The sequence below is a fragment of the Rissa tridactyla genome, chromosome 6 (assembly GCF_028500815.1).
Source record: "Rissa tridactyla isolate bRisTri1 chromosome 6, bRisTri1.patW.cur.20221130, whole genome shotgun sequence".
Lineage (NCBI taxonomy): Eukaryota > Metazoa > Chordata > Aves > Charadriiformes > Laridae > Rissa > Rissa tridactyla.
The window spans coordinates 57,939,869-57,961,674 of NC_071471.1; the positions used below are offsets into that span (position 1 = coordinate 57,939,869).

The window sequence follows — 21,806 nt, forward strand, 5'->3', positions numbered from 1 at the left end:
CCCCGCGGCGCAGGGCGGCGGGGCCGGGCCGGCGGCTCCCGGGAGGAGGCGGGGAAGGACGGGAGGGAGGGGGCGGCCGTGCCCAGCCCCGGCGGCGGCGGCGGCGGCGGGGAACGGGGCGGCTGCGCGCTCCTGCCTGCCGTACCGAGCCGTACCGAGCCGAGCTCCCCGGCACCGCCGGCCCCTTCCTGCTGCCGCGGTGAGTTCCGCGGGCGGCGGGGCGGGGGGAGGCGGCGGGCGCGGGCCCCCCCTGCCCGGCGGCGGAGCCCGTTCGCCCCGTCGCGGTTCCCCCCCGCCGCTGGACGGGGCGGGAAGATGCGGAGCAAGGGCAGGAAGGAGAGCCTGTCCGACTCCCGCGACCTGGACGGCTCCTACGACCAGCTGACGGGTGAGTGCCGCCCGCCGGGGAAGGTGCAGCAGCCGCTCGGGACCACGGCGCGGGCGCGGCCCCGGGAACCCCGACCCGGCCCCGGGCACCCCGGCCCGCCCGCTTCCAGACCCGGCTGAGCCCTGGCCACCCCTCTGCCCGCCCCGCTTCGCCGCACGCCTTGCCCGGGGAGCGGGGGGGCGGCCGCGACCCTGGCGCTGGAGCAGGGGGACAGTCCCGGGCCCGCGGGGGGGAGGGATGCTCCGGGGGGGGGGGGCGGAATTAGGGTCGGTCCCAGCCGGGCGGAGGTTGCCCCGAGGCAGGTTTGCAGGGAAAAAGCCCCCGCCGGGGGGGCGGGATGCTTGAATCGCTTTTGGCCGCCCCCAAGCTCACCCTCCCTCACCGCTGCCCCTCGGGACACCGGCGTTTGGCGCTGGGGTCTCTCCGCCATGCTTTGGACCCCCCGCTGCAGCCTGGGGTGGCACGGCAGCACCCCGGCAGCAGGTTCCCCTGGGAACAGGGAGGCTCACCCTGCTCCGCAAACCCCAGCAGCACCACGGAGCCTGGTGTCTTCTTCACCTGTCACCTGGTGTTCCCCAGAGCATCTCCAGAGATGCTCTGCCCCTGGGATGGGATGGCCGTGGGACAGGGAGGTTAAATATGACCCAGCTGTGACCCTGTTGCATCCCTCTCCATCCCGTGCCCCAGCAGGGAATTGCCTGGCTTTGCCACATCCCACCACATCCATCCATGCATCACCCCTCATCCCCCACTGTCTGGTAGCAAAGCGGCTGGGCAAGGGCAGGTGACAGCTCTCTTTCGTCACGTGCTTTCCACGGATCAGGCCAAAACCTGTCCCCTTTCAGGGCCTCTGTCACAGGAGCTGTGAAATGGGGCAGCAGTTCCCGCCTGCCTCCCGGGACCCACCATGGAGCCCAACCTGTCCGTAGCCGGTGGGGTTGGGTGCCCTGGTGCCGCAGGCACTGGGCTGTGTGCACAGGCAGCTCCCCTGAGCCCTGGTGATGCTTTTCCTGCCACGGACTGGAGTGGATTTGCTCTGGAATTTCAAGGAGGTGTTGGTAGCAGGGCAGGACCCCTGCTCTGCTCTCCTCAGCAGCCCCACACGTGGGACACGCTGCTTGCTGCCTGCCCAAACGTGCTGCAGGGAAGATATTTTTGAGCTGTGTAGGAACTTGGAACCCACACACAACTTTTGGTTTCTCCGGTAACTTTAAAATGTCCATATGGATTTAAATCAAACCGAGGTTAAAAATAAATTCCAGTCTCTCCGAGGCTGAGACCTTTTACGCCTGGGCTTACCCCCGAGCCAGCCGTGCATGAGGAACCCAGGCAGAAGGGAGCCGTGCCACTGTGCCAGCCCCTGCCCGCGGAGATGGGGCTGCTGGGAAACCTCTGGGGAATGAGGCTGGAAATATCTGCCCCATTTCCCAGCGTGGGAAACGGAGGCTTCGGGAGGGCACGTCACTCATTTGCCGTCTCTATCAGGTCGCTGACCTGCCAGGGCAGAGCCGGTGGTAACGCCAGGTGCCCGGGGAGGGAGCTGGTCCCAGTGGCACCGATTTCCCCCACATTGGCTGAATGCGCCAAAGCCATCCCTCCCTGGGAAGGGAAAGTTGTTTTTCTCCTAGAAAGAGTGTGGAAGTGATGCAGTCAGGAGGAGAGGGCATGCAGACTTAGGTCTGGGGAGGGTTTAACGGCTCAAGCCCCTGGCCTAGGCTCTCCCAGTTCCCCTCTGTGAGGGGCCAGGACCCCCGTGGGGCCGTAGTGAAGCCCCGGAGTGGAGCTGGCAGTTCCAGCATGGGTTTAGCCTCTCCCTGCGGATGGGAGGGTCCTTGCTGTTTGGTAGCTCAGCCCTGCTTGGGGACAAGCATGGGCAGTTTGGGGTGTTTCTGCAGCCTTGGAGACCCCCATCTGTCAAGGGTCTATCAGGGTCTGGGGGACATCTGCCGCGCAAGAGCTGTTATCCGAGAGATGATTTGATGTCAGGTGATGCGACAGTCCCATGGCAGCTCCAGCGATTGCCGGTGTGCAGGGGGATAGCAGCCACTTCTGCTGCCTCCCCATCACTCCCCAAAAACAGGAGTGGGGGCAAAGAGAACCCCCATCCATCCATGCCCAGAGAAGGGTTAGCAATACTCCCTTCCAAATGAAGGAGAAGGGACCCCAAGCCATGCACAGGATAGAACCCCCCCCCCCCCCCCAACACACACCTTCCCCAGTAGCACACTGATTTTTAAATTTCAAGAAAATGGGGTGAGGTGGTGAGGTGACAGCCCCCTTCCTCCTCCTCCCCGTGGCATCTCCAGCGGTGCCCCGGCCACCCTGGTCCCCGGCCAGAGCATCCGTGGGCTGCGTGGGCGTGCGGCACGTGGACGTGTGTGTGAGAGGCGAGAGTGCCCGAGTGAATGAAGGCTGCCTGCGTGTGAGCGGCGGGAAGAGCAGGCGCTGGCTCCCTGTGCCGGGGAACCCTGCCTGCGCCGGGGCCCGCTGTGGCGGTGTGGGGTGACAGCAGGCAGCGGCCGTGCCCAGCCGCTGAGCCTGGGTGCCCACCTGGGTGTTAAGGAGAGAAATGTTTAGGTTACGCCACTAGGAAATTAAACCAGTCCATTTCTGGGGTATTTAGATGACGCTAGCGAGAAATAAAAGCCATCCATAAATTACATTATTCCTCCAGCCCTCTAATGACACAGGTGATTAGTGTGCAAGCAGAGCCCCAAGCCAGTGTCTCGGGACTGCTCTGGACATGGCCCTCACTGCAGGAGAAACGGGACCCCGGTGTCGCTTTGCCCTGAGGAGTGCAGGTACCACGTCCCCGGCCCCGAATCCTGGCAGCAGGAGAGGCGAGGGGGGCTTGGAGGCGGCTTTCCCTCCCGCCCGCCACTCCGCAGGGGTGTGCGGGCAGCAGGGCTGCCCCAGTCCCGGCTGGGGAGCCGGGGTGGGTGGCCCAGGGCCCCATCGTACCCCGTGGGACAAACCTGTCCCAGCCGTGCTGTGTCCTGCGAGTGTGATAGCATGTGCCAGGCACAGGTTCAACACCCGGGCTGGTTGGGGTGGGTCAAGCCCCCTGGTTGCATTTTGGAAGCGTGAAGGATTCACCTTCGGGGCTGTTGGTCCCCCAAAAGGGGTTAGGAGGCTCACTTTTCACCCCTGCTTTCTCCCCGCCATTGTCATGTTGTGGGGTCTCGAGCAACCGCTTTGCTCCACCCCAAAGGCAGCCGCAGCGTTTGCAGAGGGCGAGCAATTGCTATAGAGACCATGCGCGGAGCTTTGGGATCCTCCTGCCTCCCGAGGCACGGCTGCCGGATGGGGACTCCCTAACTCGTAGCACTTTGAGCAGCCCACCCAGGGAGATGACAACCGTAGGTACTGGTGTAGCAGCCGCGCAGCATCTGGCTGAGCTCTCCTCCCTACCTGGAGGGAGGGTGTATCAATCAAAGGGTGTATCTTACCCCTGGTGGCAGTAAGAAAGGAAAGATGGGGCCGAGCGGTCCCCCGCAAACATGCTGAGGGGACAACGGGTCAGTGGGGTTGGCAGGAGGACAGCGGGAGCCGGGCTCCAGTCCCTGACGTGGGGTAAAGCCGAAGAGCCGTGCCCCAGTGATGCGTCTGCCGCAGGCGGGTACCAGGTGATGGGCAGATCTAGGGCTGCGCCAGGGGCTTGTTCTGCTGCCGGCAAACCCGGCGGCTCCGTTGTGGCTGCTCGCAGCCCATGATCAGCCAGGCGGGAGGAAAATCGCTGCCAGCTTGCCGTAGCGTAGGACTTCCACCTGCAAAGGGGATAATTTATTTCCCAGGGTGAGGAGCGGGGGTTAGCGCTAGCTGGTCCCAAATAACAGTGTGTGTAGGGAGAAGCGCCGGGATTTGCAGCTGGAGGATGGAGCGATGGGGCCCATGTGGTGGGAGCGAGGGCAGGAGGCAGGCAGGGGCCGGACGGGTGCCCGGCTGCGAGCGTGTGTGGCAGGTTGTGTGCTGTGGCTGTGGCTGCCTGCGGGGGTGGATCCCGGGGAGGGGAACTGAGATGGGGACCGTGCCGGAGACCATGGCAGCGCCTCACCCATGCCCAGAAAAAAGCTCCTTCTCTTGCCCAGTTGCTTCCTCGAGCAGCACAGGAGCATCCCTGGGTGCACGGCCCTGCATCCCTGTGGCCAGCAGCACGCGTGGGTTGTCCCCTCCTCCTAGAAGCGGTCCCCAGCAGGGGTGACACACACTGATGTCCTTTCCCTGGGGGGTCTAGCCCATGGGAACCAAGTGTGCTGCCCGTCCCCCTGCTCCCCCACTAACCTGCCTCCTCCACGCTGCCGCTGCTGCCCCACATGTCCCCCCAACTCTGCTTGCCGCTTCTGCTCTCGCTGCCTGGCGGTGAGGCTGGGCTGGAAGCTGGGCTGATCCTCCAGCCAGGTCCTCGAGCTCCCCAGGAGGCTCCCAGTCAGGGTGGAGTACGGTGGGGAAAGGGCTCCCACTTGTGCGCTGGGCTGGGGGGGTGCCGGGGTTTCCCCTCTGTGCCAAAGCGCCCTGCCCTCGATGGATGCTGCACCTTCCTGGGGTGATGGGAGCCTTGCCTGACTCTGCCTTGTCTCTGCTCTCTCCCTCTCCCCGGCATCTGTACCCCTCTGCCTCTTCCCTCTTTGCTGTCCTGGCTTGTCTGCAGCCCTTTGATGCTCATGAATCCCCTCTCCTGGGGTGTTGTGGCCTCTCCTGACCAACCGGAGGCTGAGATCCTGCCAGTGGGGAGGTGGGATGCTGCTCTGATCTCACACCAGGGCAGAGCCGCATGCGGGGCAGGGGACATGGGGATGATGCTACTGGTTACTGCTGCCCGCAGGCAGGTTGGATTTTGCAGGTGGAGAGGCCAGAGCTGAGGTTTTGGCAGCCGCGGCTGCATCCCCGCAGGCAGAGGCCGGTTGGAGCTCGTGGGGAATTGGTGGCGCAGGATTAATTGTCAGGAAGTTCGTGGGTTTGGTCGGGGCGGTGAAAGGGCTGATTTCTGCAGATGCTGATGCATAATTCATGGGCTGCCGCAACTTCGGCCAAGGTGTAGAGCTCCTGCTGCACAGGGCTGGCCATGCGCGGGCAGGGGAGGGTTTGCTCTTTTGCCATCTCTGTGTCCAGGCATGGAGAGGAGTTTTTCCCTGTGGCTGGCTGCGCTGCAGCCCAAGAAGGTGTCTGGACTCAGTGGTGCTGCTTTCCTGCTGTGTGCTGTGCTGGGACCAGTTGGCCCCAAAGTCTTGGGAGCTGGGACAGGAGGAGGTTTGGGGGGGTGAGCGGAGCTGGCCCCTGGAACAGGCTCTGGTTTCCCCCAGGCTGTAACGGGTCCATACGTCCCGGCTGGAGCTGAGCCTCATGCCCTTGCTGTGCAGCGGGGGCATCAGAGGGTCGCGCCAGCCCCGAAGGACAGGAGAGACCCCATTAGTGGAGTTGCCCCCCCCCCCCCCCCGTCACTGGCTCTGTTCATTAGCGGTGTTTTCATTAGGAGAAGTGGTTTGGTTTTGTTTAAGCCAAATTGCTGTGCTTGGGAGATGATAAATCCATCTGCTGGCAAATCGCTCTCCTGCCACCGGGATGGATCCCAGCCCTGGGCTTTAATCGTGCTGCAGATGAATGAGCCTCCAGTGAAATGAATCTCCCTGTCATGCCCTGCTTGGGGGGGGCTGAGCCGGGCAGGCTGCCTCCCTGACACCACGGTGAGGGGCTCTGGCTTGGGACGGGGGAACAAAATCGTCTGCTAAGGGTGTGTGGAGCCCTGCGGGGTGTGGGGTCGTTATTGCTGAGCGAATGAACTGCTGGGGCTGGTGCAAGCGGCTTCGCTGGGAGGAAAGGGGAGGAGGAGCCCTTTTCCACTGGGGGGGCTGTGAGTAGGTGTGGGGGTCCTGTTCAACCCATGGCCCGTGGCAGGGTGCTCTGCCGGCAACCGGGGCTGGGTGGGTGCCATGCCATGGGGGTGAGGGGCAGGACGGTTCATGGGACCGGGCTGGGGTTGGGATGCAGGGATGGAGTGTCCCCCCTCTCAGCGATACCCTACCAAGCAGCTTTGCAAAGGGGATGTGTCAGCAGGGCTGTGCGGGGCAGGAGGCTCTTGTCTGGGTCCTCCGGTCCCCAAGCTGCTGTGGCCCTGTCTGCTTTGGTTTTTAAGTAAATTTGCTTTCTGCTTCAAATGAAAATGGGTGGGCGCAGCCCCCTGGGGAGCAGCGTGAGTGATTATCTTGTTTGGAAACGGAGCCCTGCGGGAGCAGAGCTAGGGTCAGGATGGCTGCTGTGTTCGACAGGAGCTGCTGGAGATGGGGGAGAGAGGGACTCTCACCTTTGCTACCTCTGAATCTGGGACTTCTCAAACGTTTCCTCTCTGGTTCCAACAGGGTGAGTCACCTATGGACTCTCGTGGGCCGGGGTCTCGTATACACACACGTGTGTGCCCGCACTCGTGGCATCATGCCTCCCCTGCCTGTGGCTGACAGCAGCCCCAGGCCTCAGCTCCGTCTGGCTCTTGGTGACTCCAGCCCCGTTTTGGCAGGAGACACCCAGCTTTTGAACCTGTCGGGTTGAGATCGCTCCTGTTCAGACAGCTGGCAGCCTTGCTGACCCTGGAATGGTGTTAGCATCGCTGCTGGGGGCTCCGGGTTGCCGCAAGAGGATCGGTGTCCCATCCATGCCGTTCCTGCGCACACCAGCTGGGGACGTCAGGGACCTGGTGGGGTCTGGCTGACCCACGGAGAGGTCCGACAAGGAGAGCACTGCAGCAGCAGCGGTGCCCGGGGACAGGCAGGGGATGCTGAGAGCATCAGAGCCCTGAGGGTCTGTGCCAGGCTGGCAGTGGAGATGTATAGCTTCGCCTGTGGTCCCTCTCCCGGGAGCAGGTCAGAGACAGTGATGGAGTGACTAACTCTGCAGGCGGGCTGGTGGCACGAATCCACTGCCCCAGGTCTGCCGCGCAGAGACGGAGGGACTGACCAGGCAGGACAGGACCCCTCTGGGCTGTCCTGCTGTCCCTGTGAGCCACCTCCCGTGGCAGTGATGTTCCTGCTGGGAAAGGGCTCGACAGCCTGAAGCAGAGGGAGGTTTCTTGGCAAGATGCTACCATGAGAGACTGGCAGGACCCCGTCACTGAGCCTCCATGGGGCAGAAAGTGGGATGCTACTCCTGGCTCCAGGCACTGACCCCAGCAGCAGGGCTGGGATGCACCGGCTGCCCCACCTGCCCTCTTCCCATCACCAAAGCTATGCATTGGGCACCAAAAAAGCACTTTTTAGGGATGGAGCATTGTTGACAGTCTGACCAGGATCTGAGTGACAGGCAAGAGGGTTTCTAGGATGTCTCCCTTGGTCTGGGCTGGAGAAGGTGCAGCCTGGTGGGATGCAGGGATGCACCGGCAAACTCATGCATCCTTGGGTCACCTCAGACCCAGCCGGAGCCGGGGAAGAGCTGGCTGGCTGCTCTCACCCCGTTACTGCGGCCCATCCAGCCGCGGCAGGGTGAAATGAGAGCCGGCCTGCTCGCTAACGAGATTAGACAGGCGAGCCACTGCTCCTGGCCCGCTTGGTTAATCGCTTCTTCCTAGATTGAATTTTTTAAAATTGCATTGCTTACAGAAAGTCCCTGAATGGGTTTAAAGGCAGTAATCCACCCAGCCCTCCGTCACTGCGATGGTCCCCCTGGGGCTACTTGGCAGTGGGTTATTGAAGTCCCCGGTGTGTCTCCACGTGTCTCTGGTGTCCCCAGGAGGTGGCTGGCTGGGCTGGCCGGCCCTTGACAGCTCTTGATTTACTCCGTGAGGAAATACTGATTAATTTTTAATGGCGTGATTTGGAAAAGCCGCCTGGAGGTGAGGCAGAGGGTCAGGTGCTGGTCTCTGGGTTGCAGCCTGTGTGACAGGTCCCCTTTGCCCCCCACTCCTGCCCCAAGGGCTGTGGTGGGCAGCTGCCCACCCTGTCCATCCTGCGGTGTTCCTGGGGGCACGCTGGAGCTGGGAGGGGGGTGTCTGGTGGTAGAGCACAGCACTCCCAGCTCTGGTTGCAGCTGCATGGGGTCTCAGCTCCTTGTGTGACCCCGGAGCGGGGAGGGACGGCCACTGGCACTGGGTTTTGGGCAGTGTAGCCAGGGATGCTGTAATATGCTGTGGTGATGGCTGATCCTGGTGTCCCCTGGGGACATCTCAGCCCTCTCCTGGGTGGTGGGATCTGTCCTTAAGGACCTCTTTTCACCCCCCTGACTCTCCTTCCATAAGTCCCATCTTTTGAGCCCAGCCCCGGCCCTGCTCTGGCTCATGCTGACCCGAACAAATTTCGCCTGGCTCCCGCCCTCCCCGCTCGCCTCCCCTCCGCCGTGCAAAGTGAGTCACTCCCAGGCACCAGGAATCATTCATGTCATTTCCCCCTTTGCCGCAAAGTCATTAATGCGAGTGGAATAATTTGTTGCGTAATGGAGAGCATCAGCGGGAGCGCTGCTCTGGCGGGTGATGCCTGGCCCTGGCTCCCCGCTGCCCCGGGAGAGGGCAGCTCGGTGGGATTGCAGCTGGGAGCATCCCGGGTCCTGCTGGGGTTGTGCTCCCATGGCCGCACTGTGCTGGCAGCGATGGTGTCGGCTCCCTGAGATGTTCTCCCAAAAGTGCTGAGTCCTGCCTGGACCCTGGCTGGGCGGGATGGACCTGTTTGTCGTGGCCTCGGTGTCTGCCCACCCTCGCACAGCTCCTCCACAGGGTGCTCGTCCCGACTGCTCCATGGTGACATGGGCAAGAAGCATCCCCTGCATTGATCAGGGTGTGTGTTGTGGCATCCTGCATCCCTGCCTCATCCCTGACACGTGCTTCTCCAGCTCCTCTGAGCTCCCCAAGCCGTGGGGTTGCAAATGCTTCCCACCAGCAGCCAAATCCCTCCTGGCTTCTTGCTTCAGAGACAGGGACCCCGAGGTGCCCCGGCGGGGGTGCAGGCTGTGGGGGACCCTGCGTGGCTCAGGGCTCTGTGGCCCCGAAGGGCAGCTCTGCAACCGCTCTCAGCGAGGTCCCAGCCGGCTGTGGCTACTGGCAACAACAGACCCGTGCGTGGGACACAAAGCCAAGCATGGCCGGGGCTCCCTACTGGGGACCTCACAGTCTCCCAAGCAGGGGGCTGGCTTGGGAGCCACCCCACCCCAGCGCAGGACCGCAGGTGCGGGGAGCCCTTGCTGGGGCAATGCTCGCTGTGGTTGTGGCAGATCATGTCTGTTCCGCTGCACGGCAAGGTGGGAGAAGGGCAGGGAAGAGTGCTTTAGTCGTTAAAAGGCATGGCGGAGGCTGCCCCCCTGCCCAGGGTTAATTTCCTTCTATCCAACGCTCGGCCGGGCATTAATTTAAAGATGCTGCAATGGGAGAGGGGGAGCCTAAGAGGACTGGGCTGAGTGCAGGAGGATTTATCGAAGGGAAGGGATGTGGCTGGGGCCGGGGGCTGCACAGGGGACAGCAGCATCCCACGGCGCAGGAGGGAGGAGGTGGCCGTGCACCCCTCGGGACCGAGCCACCCCAGTGTGTCCCAGCTGTGACTGCAGTGGTTCCCAGTGGCTCCCACCAGCAGCTGCAGGGGGACACGGGGGTGAAGCTCTCCCTGTTCCCAGGATGAGCACCCCTGCTGGGCAGGAATGGGGCTCTGGGCTGCTTGCTCGTGGCGTGGCCGTGCCCCGTGTCCCACTCCTGCCCCTTGCTGTGCATGGGAAATGGGGCAGAAGTTTCAAACCCAAGCCTGGAGGAACCCAGCAGATGGGCATCATGCCCGGCTCTGTGGGGGGCAGGCAGAGCCCCTCTGGGGTGCCATATCCCAGCGGGGACTTTGTCCCCTTCCTCCAGCTGGGCAGCGAGTCCCCACGGTGCAGAGGGCTGCCCCAGAGCAGTGCGGGGAGACAGGAGATGCTCTTTAATATTTCAAAGCAACACATTGAAAACCTGCTGCTCCCTGGGGCTGGTCCAGACCCAGCGTCCCTGGGAAGGGGCAGGGATCAGGGCCACCCCAGCCCAGTGGGAGCTGGAGGGGGAGGCTCTTGGGACCACATCCATCGGGGTAAAGGAGCCTTTTCCCCTCTGTTGCCCGCAGACCTGAGGGTCCCACCTCTGCCCTGGGCCACAGCTCTGGGACAGGGACGCGGGTCCTGAGGGTCTCTGGTGGCTCCCCAGCCCCATGCCACCCCGCGCCTCCCTCGGCGCTGTTTGTTTTCTCAGCCCGCCCTGCTGTAATTACAACCTGCTGTCACTCTCCGGATAATACGTCTTTCCTTTTATCACTGCTTAATTAAATAACCGTGGGGAAGTGAGGGGCTGGTAACCCCTTGTTTGCCGGCATGAACAACCTGGTGGCGCTGGGGAGGTCCCTTGGGCTGGCAGAGGAGCTGGACGGGGAGGGCTGTGCCATGGCTGGGGGACATGGTTGAATGAGGGGTACCTGCGTGCCCCTGAGAGGGGTGAAGCGCTCATTTTGTTACTCATGGACACGACATCTCTGGCACAGACGTTTCCAGGCCATCCCTGAGGATGTGTCCTGGACGCATCTGCCATGGCCCCATCTGTAATTCTGCCCTCGGCTCAGAGCTGTGCCCGCTGCCAGGCCAGGAGGAGTGTGCGGGCAGAGTGCCCACAGCCAGGCCAGCCGCCTCTGCCCGCAATTAGTTGGTGCTAATGAGTGTCCCTGGCAGCTGCTGCTGGGTCAGTGAGCTCCAACTAAATATCTGCCCCCATGGGGCTGGACGCGTGGGTTGCGCTCCCTGCTTGGCAGAGCATCCTCGGTTGTGCTGTTGGTCCTCAGCGTGGACGTGGCTCCCTTGGCTCTCTCTCCATCCCTTCCCTCATCCATCCGCTGTCTCTCCACCTTTGTGCCTTCCCCAGGAGGCTGGTCCCAGTTTGGGCAATGGCAGTGATGCACCTCCAGGTGCTGCTCCCCTGGGTGCCCCTTTCTCCCCATCCCAGCCACCCCGCAAGTTGGTGTAGCACTGGGAACGGTGTCTGTGGCGGCGTCCTTGGGAGCAGGATGTGGCCCTGTTTGAAAACGCATGGGCAGGGGCGGTGGGAGCGTTCCCCAGATCACTGCCTGTCCTGCTGTGATGGATTGGGGAAAGGTCTGATCTGATGGGATTTCCATCTCCCCGAGACAAAACGCTGCCCGGAGCTGCGGCAGGGCAGTCTAGCCCAGCCGGGGACTGATGAACGTCCCCAAACTGTTGCCAAGCCCCGAGGCTTGTGTTTGCCTGCAGCGAGGAACCAGGTTTCTTTGCAGATGCGACCCCCTCCCTCGCAGTGCCGAGACCCCGAGCACAACGAGTTGGGGGTGCGAGCGGCGTCGCAAGCTACGTTTGGTGTTGGTCTTGAGGAGGTTGGGGACAGCTCTTTGCGTTGGTGATGAGATGTACAGCACGTGGGGCTGGGGTAGACTGGAAAATGTCCCACGTTTGGGGACTGGCCTCCTGGAGCAGCCCTGGGTGTTGGAGACCTGGCTTGGAAACGGTCCGTCTGGGGATGGGGAGGTTTTGGGAGCAGTCTGGGGGTTCGTGGCAGGATGCCGGGGGGAGAAGAGCTCATGCAGGCAGGGGACCGTGTGGTGACCTGCAGGTTCAGGGTGCCTCTCGCCCCGGTGCGCTGCTTGTCCTGCTGCCTGCCCGGGATTTGCAGCTCAGGAGCGGCTTTGCACAGATCAAAGCCTGGGGGCATCTTTCATCTCGGTTTACCTGGGTCCCGCCTGCCCCCCAGCCTGGAGCTGGGGGAGGGTGGGGGGGAACAGGGATTTGGAGGTAATCCTTCCAGACTGGGAGCTGCTGGCTAATTATAGCCAAGCCTCTCGCTTCGTGGGAACCACGGCAAATTGTCCCTCGAGCCCAGGCGGCGATGGTACAAATCTGCTGCTAATTAGACTTGAAAGTCCTCCCGTGAGCTCAGGCGCAGGATGGATATTTGATTATTAACATATTTATTTCTGAGCCTCTCAGCAGGTCTTGCGCTGGGAGGCTGTACTCTCCCCCCGCGTAATTGCCAGGCGCGTTTATTCCTATCAAGAGTGCTTGGGAGCTTCGGGGGAGGGTGGGGGGGGCTGTTCAGCTCTGTGTGCTCATTTTTGGGGATGTCTCACCAAGGTGTGTGGAAAAGGCATCCTGCTGGTGCTGGGGAGGTCCCCGGTGGGAGCACGGCCCCCAGGTTCTGCTCTGTGCCTCCTGCCAGGTGGGATGCTCCCGACCCTCATGCCCAGGTGGGGAACTCAGGGACATCTTTTCCCACTTGCTCCTGGGCCCGTTGGCTCCAGGCAGAGGGTAGGCGGTGGGGAGGCGTGAGGATGACCCAGCGGTGCAGAGTTGGTGCTGAGCGCCACAGCCCAACACACAAAGCCGCCTGCCACGGCACCCCCAGGGAGAGCATCCCTCCCTCGGGCGAAGGCAGACAAACTGCGATGGAAACACTGCTTCTGAAACAACCAAAAATAGCTTTCCTGGCCCCAAAATGTCAGTTTAAAAAGGCAGTCTCTGGGGGCTCCCCGGGGCTGGCAGTGGGCTGAACGAGTGCCCTGGAGATGCCGAGTGGGTGGCCCTGCATGATGGCTGAGCCATCACTTGGGATAAAAGTGGGGAGAGGGTCAGTGCTGGCATGGGGGGCCATCAACCCGGGTGTGGGGCTGTGCAGTGTCTTGGGTTGAGGCTGGAGAAAGACGCAGGTGGGCTGTCGGAGGGGCTGCGCTGACCTTGTGTGTGTGTCCAGCCAGGTTGTCACTCATCCAGGGGTTTCAGGCCAGTGTCGGGGGCTGTTGGCATGGGGATAGAGGAGGGGCTGTGGATCAGGACACAGCCCCATCTCCAGATCCGCTTTGCTTTCCCTCCCTGCCTTGTCGCTGCGTCTCCCCAGGCGGGGAGGGTCCGAGCCGGGGAGCTGGGGGCAGGCGCCTTGTTGCAGAGCCAGAGTTATTAATAGCAGCAAATACTCTCGGTGCCTTCAAGCCAAGTCTGTTTCGGGGGAGATTCCTACCATTTGAAGTATGTTTCTCCTCCCCGGGATCCCTTGGGTGCCTTATCTCCCTCTCCCAGCTGTGCAGCCGGCACGTGCCGGGGTGCCTGGATAAGCCCTGGTGCTAATAGCCTTTCCCGTGCCGCTCAGCCCAGCGGCGTCTGGCTGGGTGATGGAGGGTGCCCCACTGCCTGGCCCACAGGCAGCCCCACGCTGCCGGCACACCTGGGAGCCGAGGTCACATCCCAGCCCATCCCCGCTGCGTTTCCTCCCGTCACCGCCGAGCCGGAGCTGTCGGCGGCTGAGGGAGCGCTGATTGCAAGGAAATTAGCCTAGTGCCGTCTCCCATTTATCGGAGCCCAACCTGTGTGTGATTGCACGGGGATCGTTCATTTGTCACCCTCGCTGTGGCTTGGCACGGGGCGGTGAGTGTGGCAAGGCTGGAAATGCAGCAGCGTGCTGGGATGCCAAGGGCCGTGCCCTCCCCCGGAGCAGATATGGGAGCAGGGCTGGCATCACTTGTGGCCAGGCTGAGGTTTTTCCCAGCCTTGCAGTTCAGGAGATCCCGTCGAGGCTTGGAGCGGGAGGTGGGACAGGCCTGGGGATGCGAGGTGCTGTGCTAGGGATGGAAACCCTGGCTGATCCCTGTGGAGTGCCCTGGGCATGGAGCAGGGTGGGCATCCGAGGGGCCAAAAGATTCTGGTTCAGGATAAGGTGATGCTGTGCTGTGTTGTGCCCTGGCGTGAGCTGTGCACCCCCAGACGGTGATGTCCCCACTTGCGAAGGCCGTCCTCTTTGGAGGTCCTGGGGCCATGCTGCTCTGCTGCCCGATATATCCTGGGCACCCCCAGAGCTGCTGTGTTTTCTAGACCCAACAAGCTCAGAAATGGCCCCAGATGCTACAGGCAGGCTGTGGTGTCCTTGCTTACGGCTGCTGTCTCGACATGTTGGTCCTATAACCAGGGCTGGGCTCAGCTCCTGACTCGTTTCCCTTCTCCGTGCCTCAGTTTCCCTGCAGATGTTGGTGCTGGTCTTTGCCCTCCCTTTGCAGGGCATGGAGAGGCTTGGGATGCACCCCAGCAGCCTGGGTGGGAGGTGATGGAGCCTGTCCCTCCTCCTTTGTCCCCTCCTCCCCACTGCTCCCTACCCTGTGCGTGGGGGCAATGAATTATTCATGCCCCATCGTGGGGGGGGGGGAGTGAGGGGGTTTCTGCGGCTGCCTGTGTGATGCCAATGGGGCTGACGTGCCACCGAGCACAGAGAGCTTTTCTGTGTAAATCCCTGAAATATTTAGCAGAACTGACTTAAAAAATACAGCCTGGGAGGAGACAGTGCCTCAACGTAACCTGGAGGGCTGGGGGCCATCACAGGGGGTGATGGGGGTGATGGACGCATGGGGGTGGTCCCTGGGGGGCTCCGGCCCTGGCCTTTGCCTGACACCCACCACCGAAGTTGCTGGTGGAGCTTGTGTCTGTCTGTCTGTCTGACCACCCATCTGTTGGGTCTCTGCCGTCAGGTGGGGGGGGTGCCCCCATCCTTTCCCTGCATTGCAGGGGTGCTTTGGAGCCCCATGCCAGGCTCAGCCCACTGGCTGGGGCATGTCCCAGTCCCCAGCCCGGTGCCACCAGAGCCAGGCTGCTGCCCCGCCATCCGCTGCATGCCGGCTGCTGGCAGGTCGGCGCTGCGGGACCGGTGCACAGCGTTGGGCCGGGCTCTTTCCCTGGCAGCGCCTTCCCGAGCAGACGGATCACGTCACATGCATTTTTTAACACGATCCATCGGCTGGGAACGAGCTGAGCTGTCGCCACAGGTTTGTGATCAAAGCCAGACGTGCCCTGGCGGCCCTGCGCGCCACCTCTCTCCATCACGTGGCCGATTTACGGGGCATTTGTGCCAGCAGAGCAGGTTGGGGATCTAGCAGTGTCACAGGTTGCAGGTGTGTTGCCCCTGCATCCCTGGAGGTACCGGGATGGCCAGTGTCTTCCTGCCCTGCAAGTTGTGCTGATTCCTGACCTGAGCATCTAAGGATGGGGCAGCCACAATGCAGAGCTGGGGCTGCTGTTGGGCTTTGTGCACAGCCCTACACCCCAAAATTGCACCTTCTGCAGGGAGTCAGAGTGAGCTGGGTTCGCTGGCAGCCGGGGTAAGGCAGGAAAGGTTTTGTGCTTGTCCTGGGATGTGTTTTGGGCCAGGTTAACAAGGGCGCAAGGGGAAGTAAGGCATGCAGGGAGCTGTAGCCGGCCCTGGATGGGGAGGTGCACGGAGCCAGTTGGCTGTGCCATGGTGGGGTTGCCCTGTGAGGCAGCCTGGGCTACTGGCAGCTCTCCCTTGGCCATTGCAAGCTCACCCTTTCATGGATGCTCTCTGCACCTCGGCAAGGTGGGAGCCAGGTGCTGCCCCATGCTCTGTACATCGCAGGGCCAAGCCCCGGCGTGTGTGGCCAAAGGCAGCGTGGGCTGATGGTTAGAGCACACCTCCCAGGCTGTCTGCCCCTCTCTGAGCCTTCCTCCCACCTCCTTGCTCGGTTTGCTCCTGTCCCCCTTGGCTCCCCATCCCGGTGGGGTGGTGGGCGCCTGAGGTGGGCCCGTGCCGCGGGGTTGTGCTGTGTGTTTTCCTCTGCAAGCACCAGCAGAGCCCCCGGGCTGCGCTTCACCGTGACAGCACATCCCATGTCAGAGCCGCTGCAAATCCTGCCTGCTAATAGCTATGCAAATTACCTCATTAGCTGCCTTATTTATTTTCTCTGGCATCACATTTTCAGCACTTCCCTGAGTCCCGGAGGCTGCGGGTCCCCAGGCATGGGAGGAGGCAGGAGCGACAGCGGGACCCACAGGCAGGGCTGGCTGTGTTGAACCTGCCTCTGTGGATGGCAGCAGTGTTTGGCTCCTGTGGAGCCGCCCGCCCCGACATGATGTGTCTGGGACCAGGGACTCATGTGGCTCCCGCAGTCCCTGCTCTCGGGATGTCCCCCTCCTCGTCCCTCGGCATGCCCTGGCTCTGGGGTGAGTCTTGCTGAGCCCTCCATCCAGCCAGGATCCTTCCCGTCCCCCACAAGCAGCTGTGGGTCTGGCATTGCTGGGATGCATATGTCCTCCATCCCCCGCCAAAAGGTGACTTCTGGATTTAGGTACAGAGAGTACAGAGCATCTGCACAGTCCCTGTGGACCGGAGTGGTGGCTTGAGGCTTGGCACAGGGCTGCAGGTGCCCTGCATCCTTCCCACCCTGATTTCCATTCCTCGTTAATGGAGATGTGCCTCCTGCCCACCCTGATTGCCCTTCCTCGTTAAGTGAAATGTGCCTCCTTTCCACCCTGACTGCCCTGCCTCATCGAGGGAGGTGTTGGCAGATGCTATCTCAGGGGTCTGCCCTCTGCCAGCCCCAGGACGACCCCAGAGATGCCCTGGTTGGGGTGGCCATGGGCTGGAGCCCTGCTCTGGTCCTTTTCCTGGGGTGTGTGGTCTGGGCTGAAACACTTTGAAGCCTGGGCACCATCCAGGGCTGGCACAGGCAGGAATGGCCCCGAGCACCAGCCCAGTGTTATGACCCTTGGGGATGTCTGTGTCCCAGGGTGTCCCTGCCCACACTGGCCATCCACGGAAGTGTGTGCCTGCCTGTCTCCTGGTTGTATTTTCCAGGGGTGTTCATGTGCCCGTGACACCCATGACAGTGGGATGGGCTTTGCACAGGCAGAGGGGACCCACATACAAGCACCGGCCCTGAAGACCTTGATCCAGCCACCCTGTGGGCTTGTCTATGCCATGCTGAGCCGCCTGCGAGCATTGTGTCTGCTTCCCCCCCCCCGCCTTCTGTTTATCTTTTATTTTTCCCCTTCTCTTCACGGCTGTGCTAATGAATATTTCATGGCCAGGAACCAGCGTGAATTCCCCCGGCTGCTCCCTGCCCCCAGCGTTCCCATGGCAGGTACCAGCCCAGATGTCGGTGGCTTAGGAAGGATGTATCTGCCAAGAAGCCATCTCAGGAGGAGAGGGAGAGGCAGGGAAGGACGCAGTGGCTCTGGTGTGGACAGCTGTGTCGCGTCCCCCTTCCCCAGCGGTGCTGTCACTGTCCCTACAGCCTGCAAGGGACTGCCAGTGGAGCGTGATGGCCATGTGTCCGTGCATGGATGGCCTTCCCGGTTCCTATGCATTGTTGTGCACGGCCTTGCCCAGGCGGCCACACTTGCCAGCATGCTCCGACACTGCCACACGTGCCCCCTCCTGTCTCCCGTGTGTGCCACCAGCCACCACAGCCGTCTGAATGAACCATGTCCCCGGCTCACCTCCCCGTGGCCCTGCCGCTGTGCTGTGCTGTGTGGGGGCTCCTCTCAGCGTCAGGCAGCGGCAACGGCACCGGCACCGTGGCCACACGCAGACCGTGGCACCACACGGGCCGTGGCACCGCACGGGCATTGCGTGGGTCTGCCCTGGGCTCCCACCCATCCACGCTGCAGCCCCAAAACCTGCAGGCGGGCAGCAGGGATTGGGTTCAGGGAAGTGGGGGGACAATTTTGCTCTCCAGTCTCACTGAATTTGCCGTTTATACCCTGTAGCGGGGAGCTGGGCTGGTCCCCAGTGCAGGCTGGGTGCTGGGAGGTGTGGGCAGCTGCTCCCCCTGCCAGAGCCAGAGCACCTGGGGGGAGCAAAGCTGGAGAGAGAGCCTGGAGCCATGGTCTTTCTCCTTCCCATTGTTGTGGCTCTAGCAATGCTGTGTCCCTAGCAATGCTGTGTCCCCTTCCGGGGGCCCAGCAGATGCTCTGGGGACACAGGCTGGCTCAAAATACCCTTTTGAGAGATAACGTTCTTTGCCTTGTGAGGCACCGTGGGGATAGGAGTTCACCTGGGGCTGGGGCAGGGGTTTGGGGGGAAGCCACTGTCCTCCTTGGGGGGGGAGCAGGTTTGGGAGAAGCACAGGCAGGGCAGGAGGCTGGCGGGGTACACCCTGCAGTGGTACCCCTGGTGGCTGCAACCCAGGTGACAGATTGTCAGCAAGAAACTGTGTGGGCTCAACAGCCCTGCTTTGTGGCTTGTTTCTGATTCCTGGTGGATTCCTGTTTGTCTTGCTGGGGTAGAGGTCGGTGAGTGACCGAGTGGCATTGCCGCCCTTCTGCAGGAGCGAGACACACTGTCCCCGGTGCCAGCCTGGGGAGCGTGTGCTCGGAGGGAGCCCCGGGAAGGGGGCAAGGCAGCTCACGGCTCTCTGCGGTGCACCATCCTTACAAAATACCTGCTGCAGGTTGCTGGGTGCAGAGGGAGAGGATGGCCCCCTAGCTCAGCCCATGGGGTCCCCCTGAGCTTGTCTCAGTGTTAGCGCACAAGGGTCTCTCAGGAGAGCCAAGGGAGGTGATGCTCCTTTGGAAATCACCACCTGGTGTCCCGGTGGTTGTAGCACCCGGGCATGCTGGTGGGCAGCCGAGCCTGGAATCGGGGTGGGCGACATCCATGCTGGGCTCTTCTCTCCTGTCGTGTCCTTGCAGGTCGGCGTGGGGTGGTCTATTCATGGTGATGGGGCACATGAGCTCTCCTGTCCTGCATGGCCATCACAGCCAGGGTGCACAGGACAGCACTTGCATCTCCCACCTGCCTGGGACACGCTGGGGTGGAGCAACCTTCCTGGCCAGGTGGGATCTGGCTCCCAAGGAGCTGGATGGCAGTTTTGGGATGGATCTGCAAACTTTGTTAGCTGTCGGGTCCTGCGGGCTCTGGCACCCTCCTGTGGCTGTTCTGCCACCTCTCCTCTATCCCCCGGGTTTTTGGGATGCTGTGGCTGCCTTGGGCTGGTTTGCGCTGGCAGGTCCCTACTGTGATGCCGTGGAGCCAGGTCTCTCCCCCAGCATGGGACAAGCTCTGCATTTGCAGGGTTTGGCCTTGTGTCACACAGCTCATGGCATCTGATCGTTGCAAGAAACTGTCCCAGCGTGTTTGTGTTGTGGGTTTGAGCCAGGAGCAGGGCTGCTGGATACTGTGGCTAAGGATGAAAGTCCTAAACCTCTCACCTGTCCCTGGGAGGTGGCAGGAGGGGACTGGGCACCACTGACAGCCCAAATTTCTGAGCTTTCGTCTGTGGGCAGGTGGTCTGCAGGGGGGAGTAGGTTCAGTCGGGGTGTTGCATTCACAGACTGGCCCTGCAGGAGCCTCTGCGTCCGCTGAGCTGCCAGCTCTGCCTCGGCTTGCCTAGGCTGTCCCCTTTCGCCCACAGGGCCGATGTCCCTTGCGGCCCTTCCCTGGCCAGGGGCTTTGGGGGTGTATTATTGTAGGGTTGCAAGCCCCCACTGTGCTGTGTGTTGTACCTTGCTGTAGGGTCTCCCCAAACCTGGCTCAGCCTTGCAGCAACCAGTGCAGCATCCCTTGGCGTCTGTTCCCACCACACTGGGGCACTGTCTGCCATGGTGTGGGAGGTCTACGTTGGGGGGCTGCCCCCCCCGCTTTGCAGGGGCATAGCCAGCATAACAGACAGGGAGGGTTTGGTTTGGAGGGGACGGCCCTTCTTTTGGGGAGCAGGGGGTGAGGTGACCCCATACCAACCCCTGGAGGGTGTCCTGCCCCTTCCCTTGGGGCTCCTTGTTGAGGCATTGGTAAGGACTGGGTAGTCTGACTGTTCCTGGATGGATCATGCCCTCACCCCCTTTCCCATCCCCAAGAGAGCAGAAGCTATATTTTCCATCAGGTCTCTTTTTCTTCACTTCCTCCCCCATTAATAAGAGATGAAGCTTATGAGATAATAGAGCCTGGATGGATGCAGAGCTGAGAGATCCTGCTGGTATGGTGCGTGGATGTGATGTGGAGAGGGAACTGCAGCTGGGAAAATGGGACTTGGGGAAGGGATGTGGTCGCCAGTCGGCACAGAGCATCTTGGGCTGGCTCTGGGAGCAGGGAAATCCCACTGCCGCCTTGCGCCAGACTCTCCTCTGGCTCTGACATACTGTGCAAGCTAGCAACTCACTGCCAGCCTGAGCTTTGGAGCGAGCAGCTCTCAGCCTGGGCGGTCTGGGAGTCTGACTCCTCTTCCTCCCATCCTTGTACTGATCCTTGTCTCCTCCCCTGCGTGGAGCCAGTGGGAGCGGGAGCAGAAGCCCAGGGATGCAGGACACACACAGTGCCAGAGGGCTGATGCCTGAGGATGCAGGATGCTTGCGGTGCCGGAGGGCTGTTGCCCGGGGATGCAGGATGCTTGCAGTGCCGGAGTGCTTTTGCCACAGGGATACAGGACACTGACAGCGCTGGATTCTTGATGTTCAGGGATACAGGACACTCGCAGCACTGGCTGGCTGGAGATGATGGTTGATACCCAGGGATGCAGGATGCTCACAGCACTTTATATTGGGAGTGGAGGGCTGATGCCCAAGGATGCAGGATGCTTTCTGTGCTGGCTCCCCTCCGGAAGGAGCATTTTTCCCTGCTCTTGGAGAGAGGCGGCCCTGGGATGCAGCAGTGCCTCATTGGTCAGCGGGACCTGTGGAGTCTGCGGGTTGCCATACCAACCTGCCTCTGGTTCCCGGCCAGCCGGGGCGTGAAGTGCCGGGTCGAGCTGGTGGCAAGGGGCGGACCAGGAGCCAGGGGCAACCCGGGACTCTGCCAGCTGGGGAGGCGTTCATCCGCCTCTCCAGGAGAGCTGGCTGGCATCACTGGGCTCCCCAGTCCCGAGCATCCCTCTGACGCTACTCCCTGCAACTTTGCTGCACGGAGGGAGCCGGCGGGCTGGCACGGCACGGGGGGGCTCGCCCGGGCACCCCGCTCCCTCGCTGAGCTTGTGGTCAGCTTTTGTGAGCCTAAGCCCTGGTAGGGGCATCACCGCCAGCCCTCCCGGCCCCTCTGGATCACAGCCAGCCTGCACAGGAGCATCCCAGCACAAAACTTCCCGACTGGCTGCCTGCCGCCTGGGAGCGGGGCCTGGCGGCTGCCGCGCTGCCAGGCGCTGCCTGTGCCCTCTCCGCTGGGCTGAACCTGCCGCCGATGCCCGCAGGCTCGCTCTGGGCAAGGAAGGCTCTGTGCTGCCCCCGGGCATTGCCATCTGCTCGGAGGAGCTGGGGGGCTGTTTGCCAGCCGAGAGGGGGTGCGACTGGGTCCCTCCCCAGCGCTGTGCGCTGGAGCCATGAGCCACTGCCAGCAGCGCTGCAAGAGGCAGCTGGGCCGGGTGATCCGCTTCTTCTACCAGTTTCTCACCGGGACCCTCTCCCAAGGTAGGTGCTGCCCTGGGGGGCACGGGGGCTCTGTTCTGTGGGGGCGGTGTTTCTGCCTGGTGGGCTCTGTGGGGTTATTTCGGCAGGGGGGGACATGCTGTGTAGGTGCTGAGGGGTGCTGAGCGATTCAGCCCCAGGCGGAGGGGTTGCACCGGGCTCCATGTGGGGCAAAGCTGAAGATGCTCACGGGAGGCAATGTGAGCCCCTGAATGTCCCCTGTGGACCTGGGGTGATGGGAATGTTTTATCTGGGGAGGGGACTGGTGCAGTGAGAAAACTGCTGTGGAAATAAATCACAGCTGTTCCGA

General features: G+C 62.3%; 1 protein-coding gene across 3 annotated transcripts in view; it reads left to right on the forward strand.

Moving 5' to 3' along the window:
• The first annotated feature begins 254 nt into the window (after positions 1 to 254).
• The window catches only part of KCNIP2 (potassium voltage-gated channel interacting protein 2), a 46,742-nt gene continuing 25,190 nt past the window's right edge, over positions 255 to 21,806 (forward strand). For 2 of the 3 annotated variants that reach the window (XM_054206147.1, XM_054206150.1), the window contains exon 1: positions 255 to 388. In XM_054206147.1, coding sequence (XP_054062122.1) covers positions 316 to 388 — 73 coding nt within the window. In that variant the 5' untranslated portion in view covers positions 255 to 315. Of the gene's footprint in view, positions 389 to 20,805; positions 21,500 to 21,806 lie in introns of those variants that run through there. The other variant, XM_054206149.1, reaches the window with a different exon arrangement.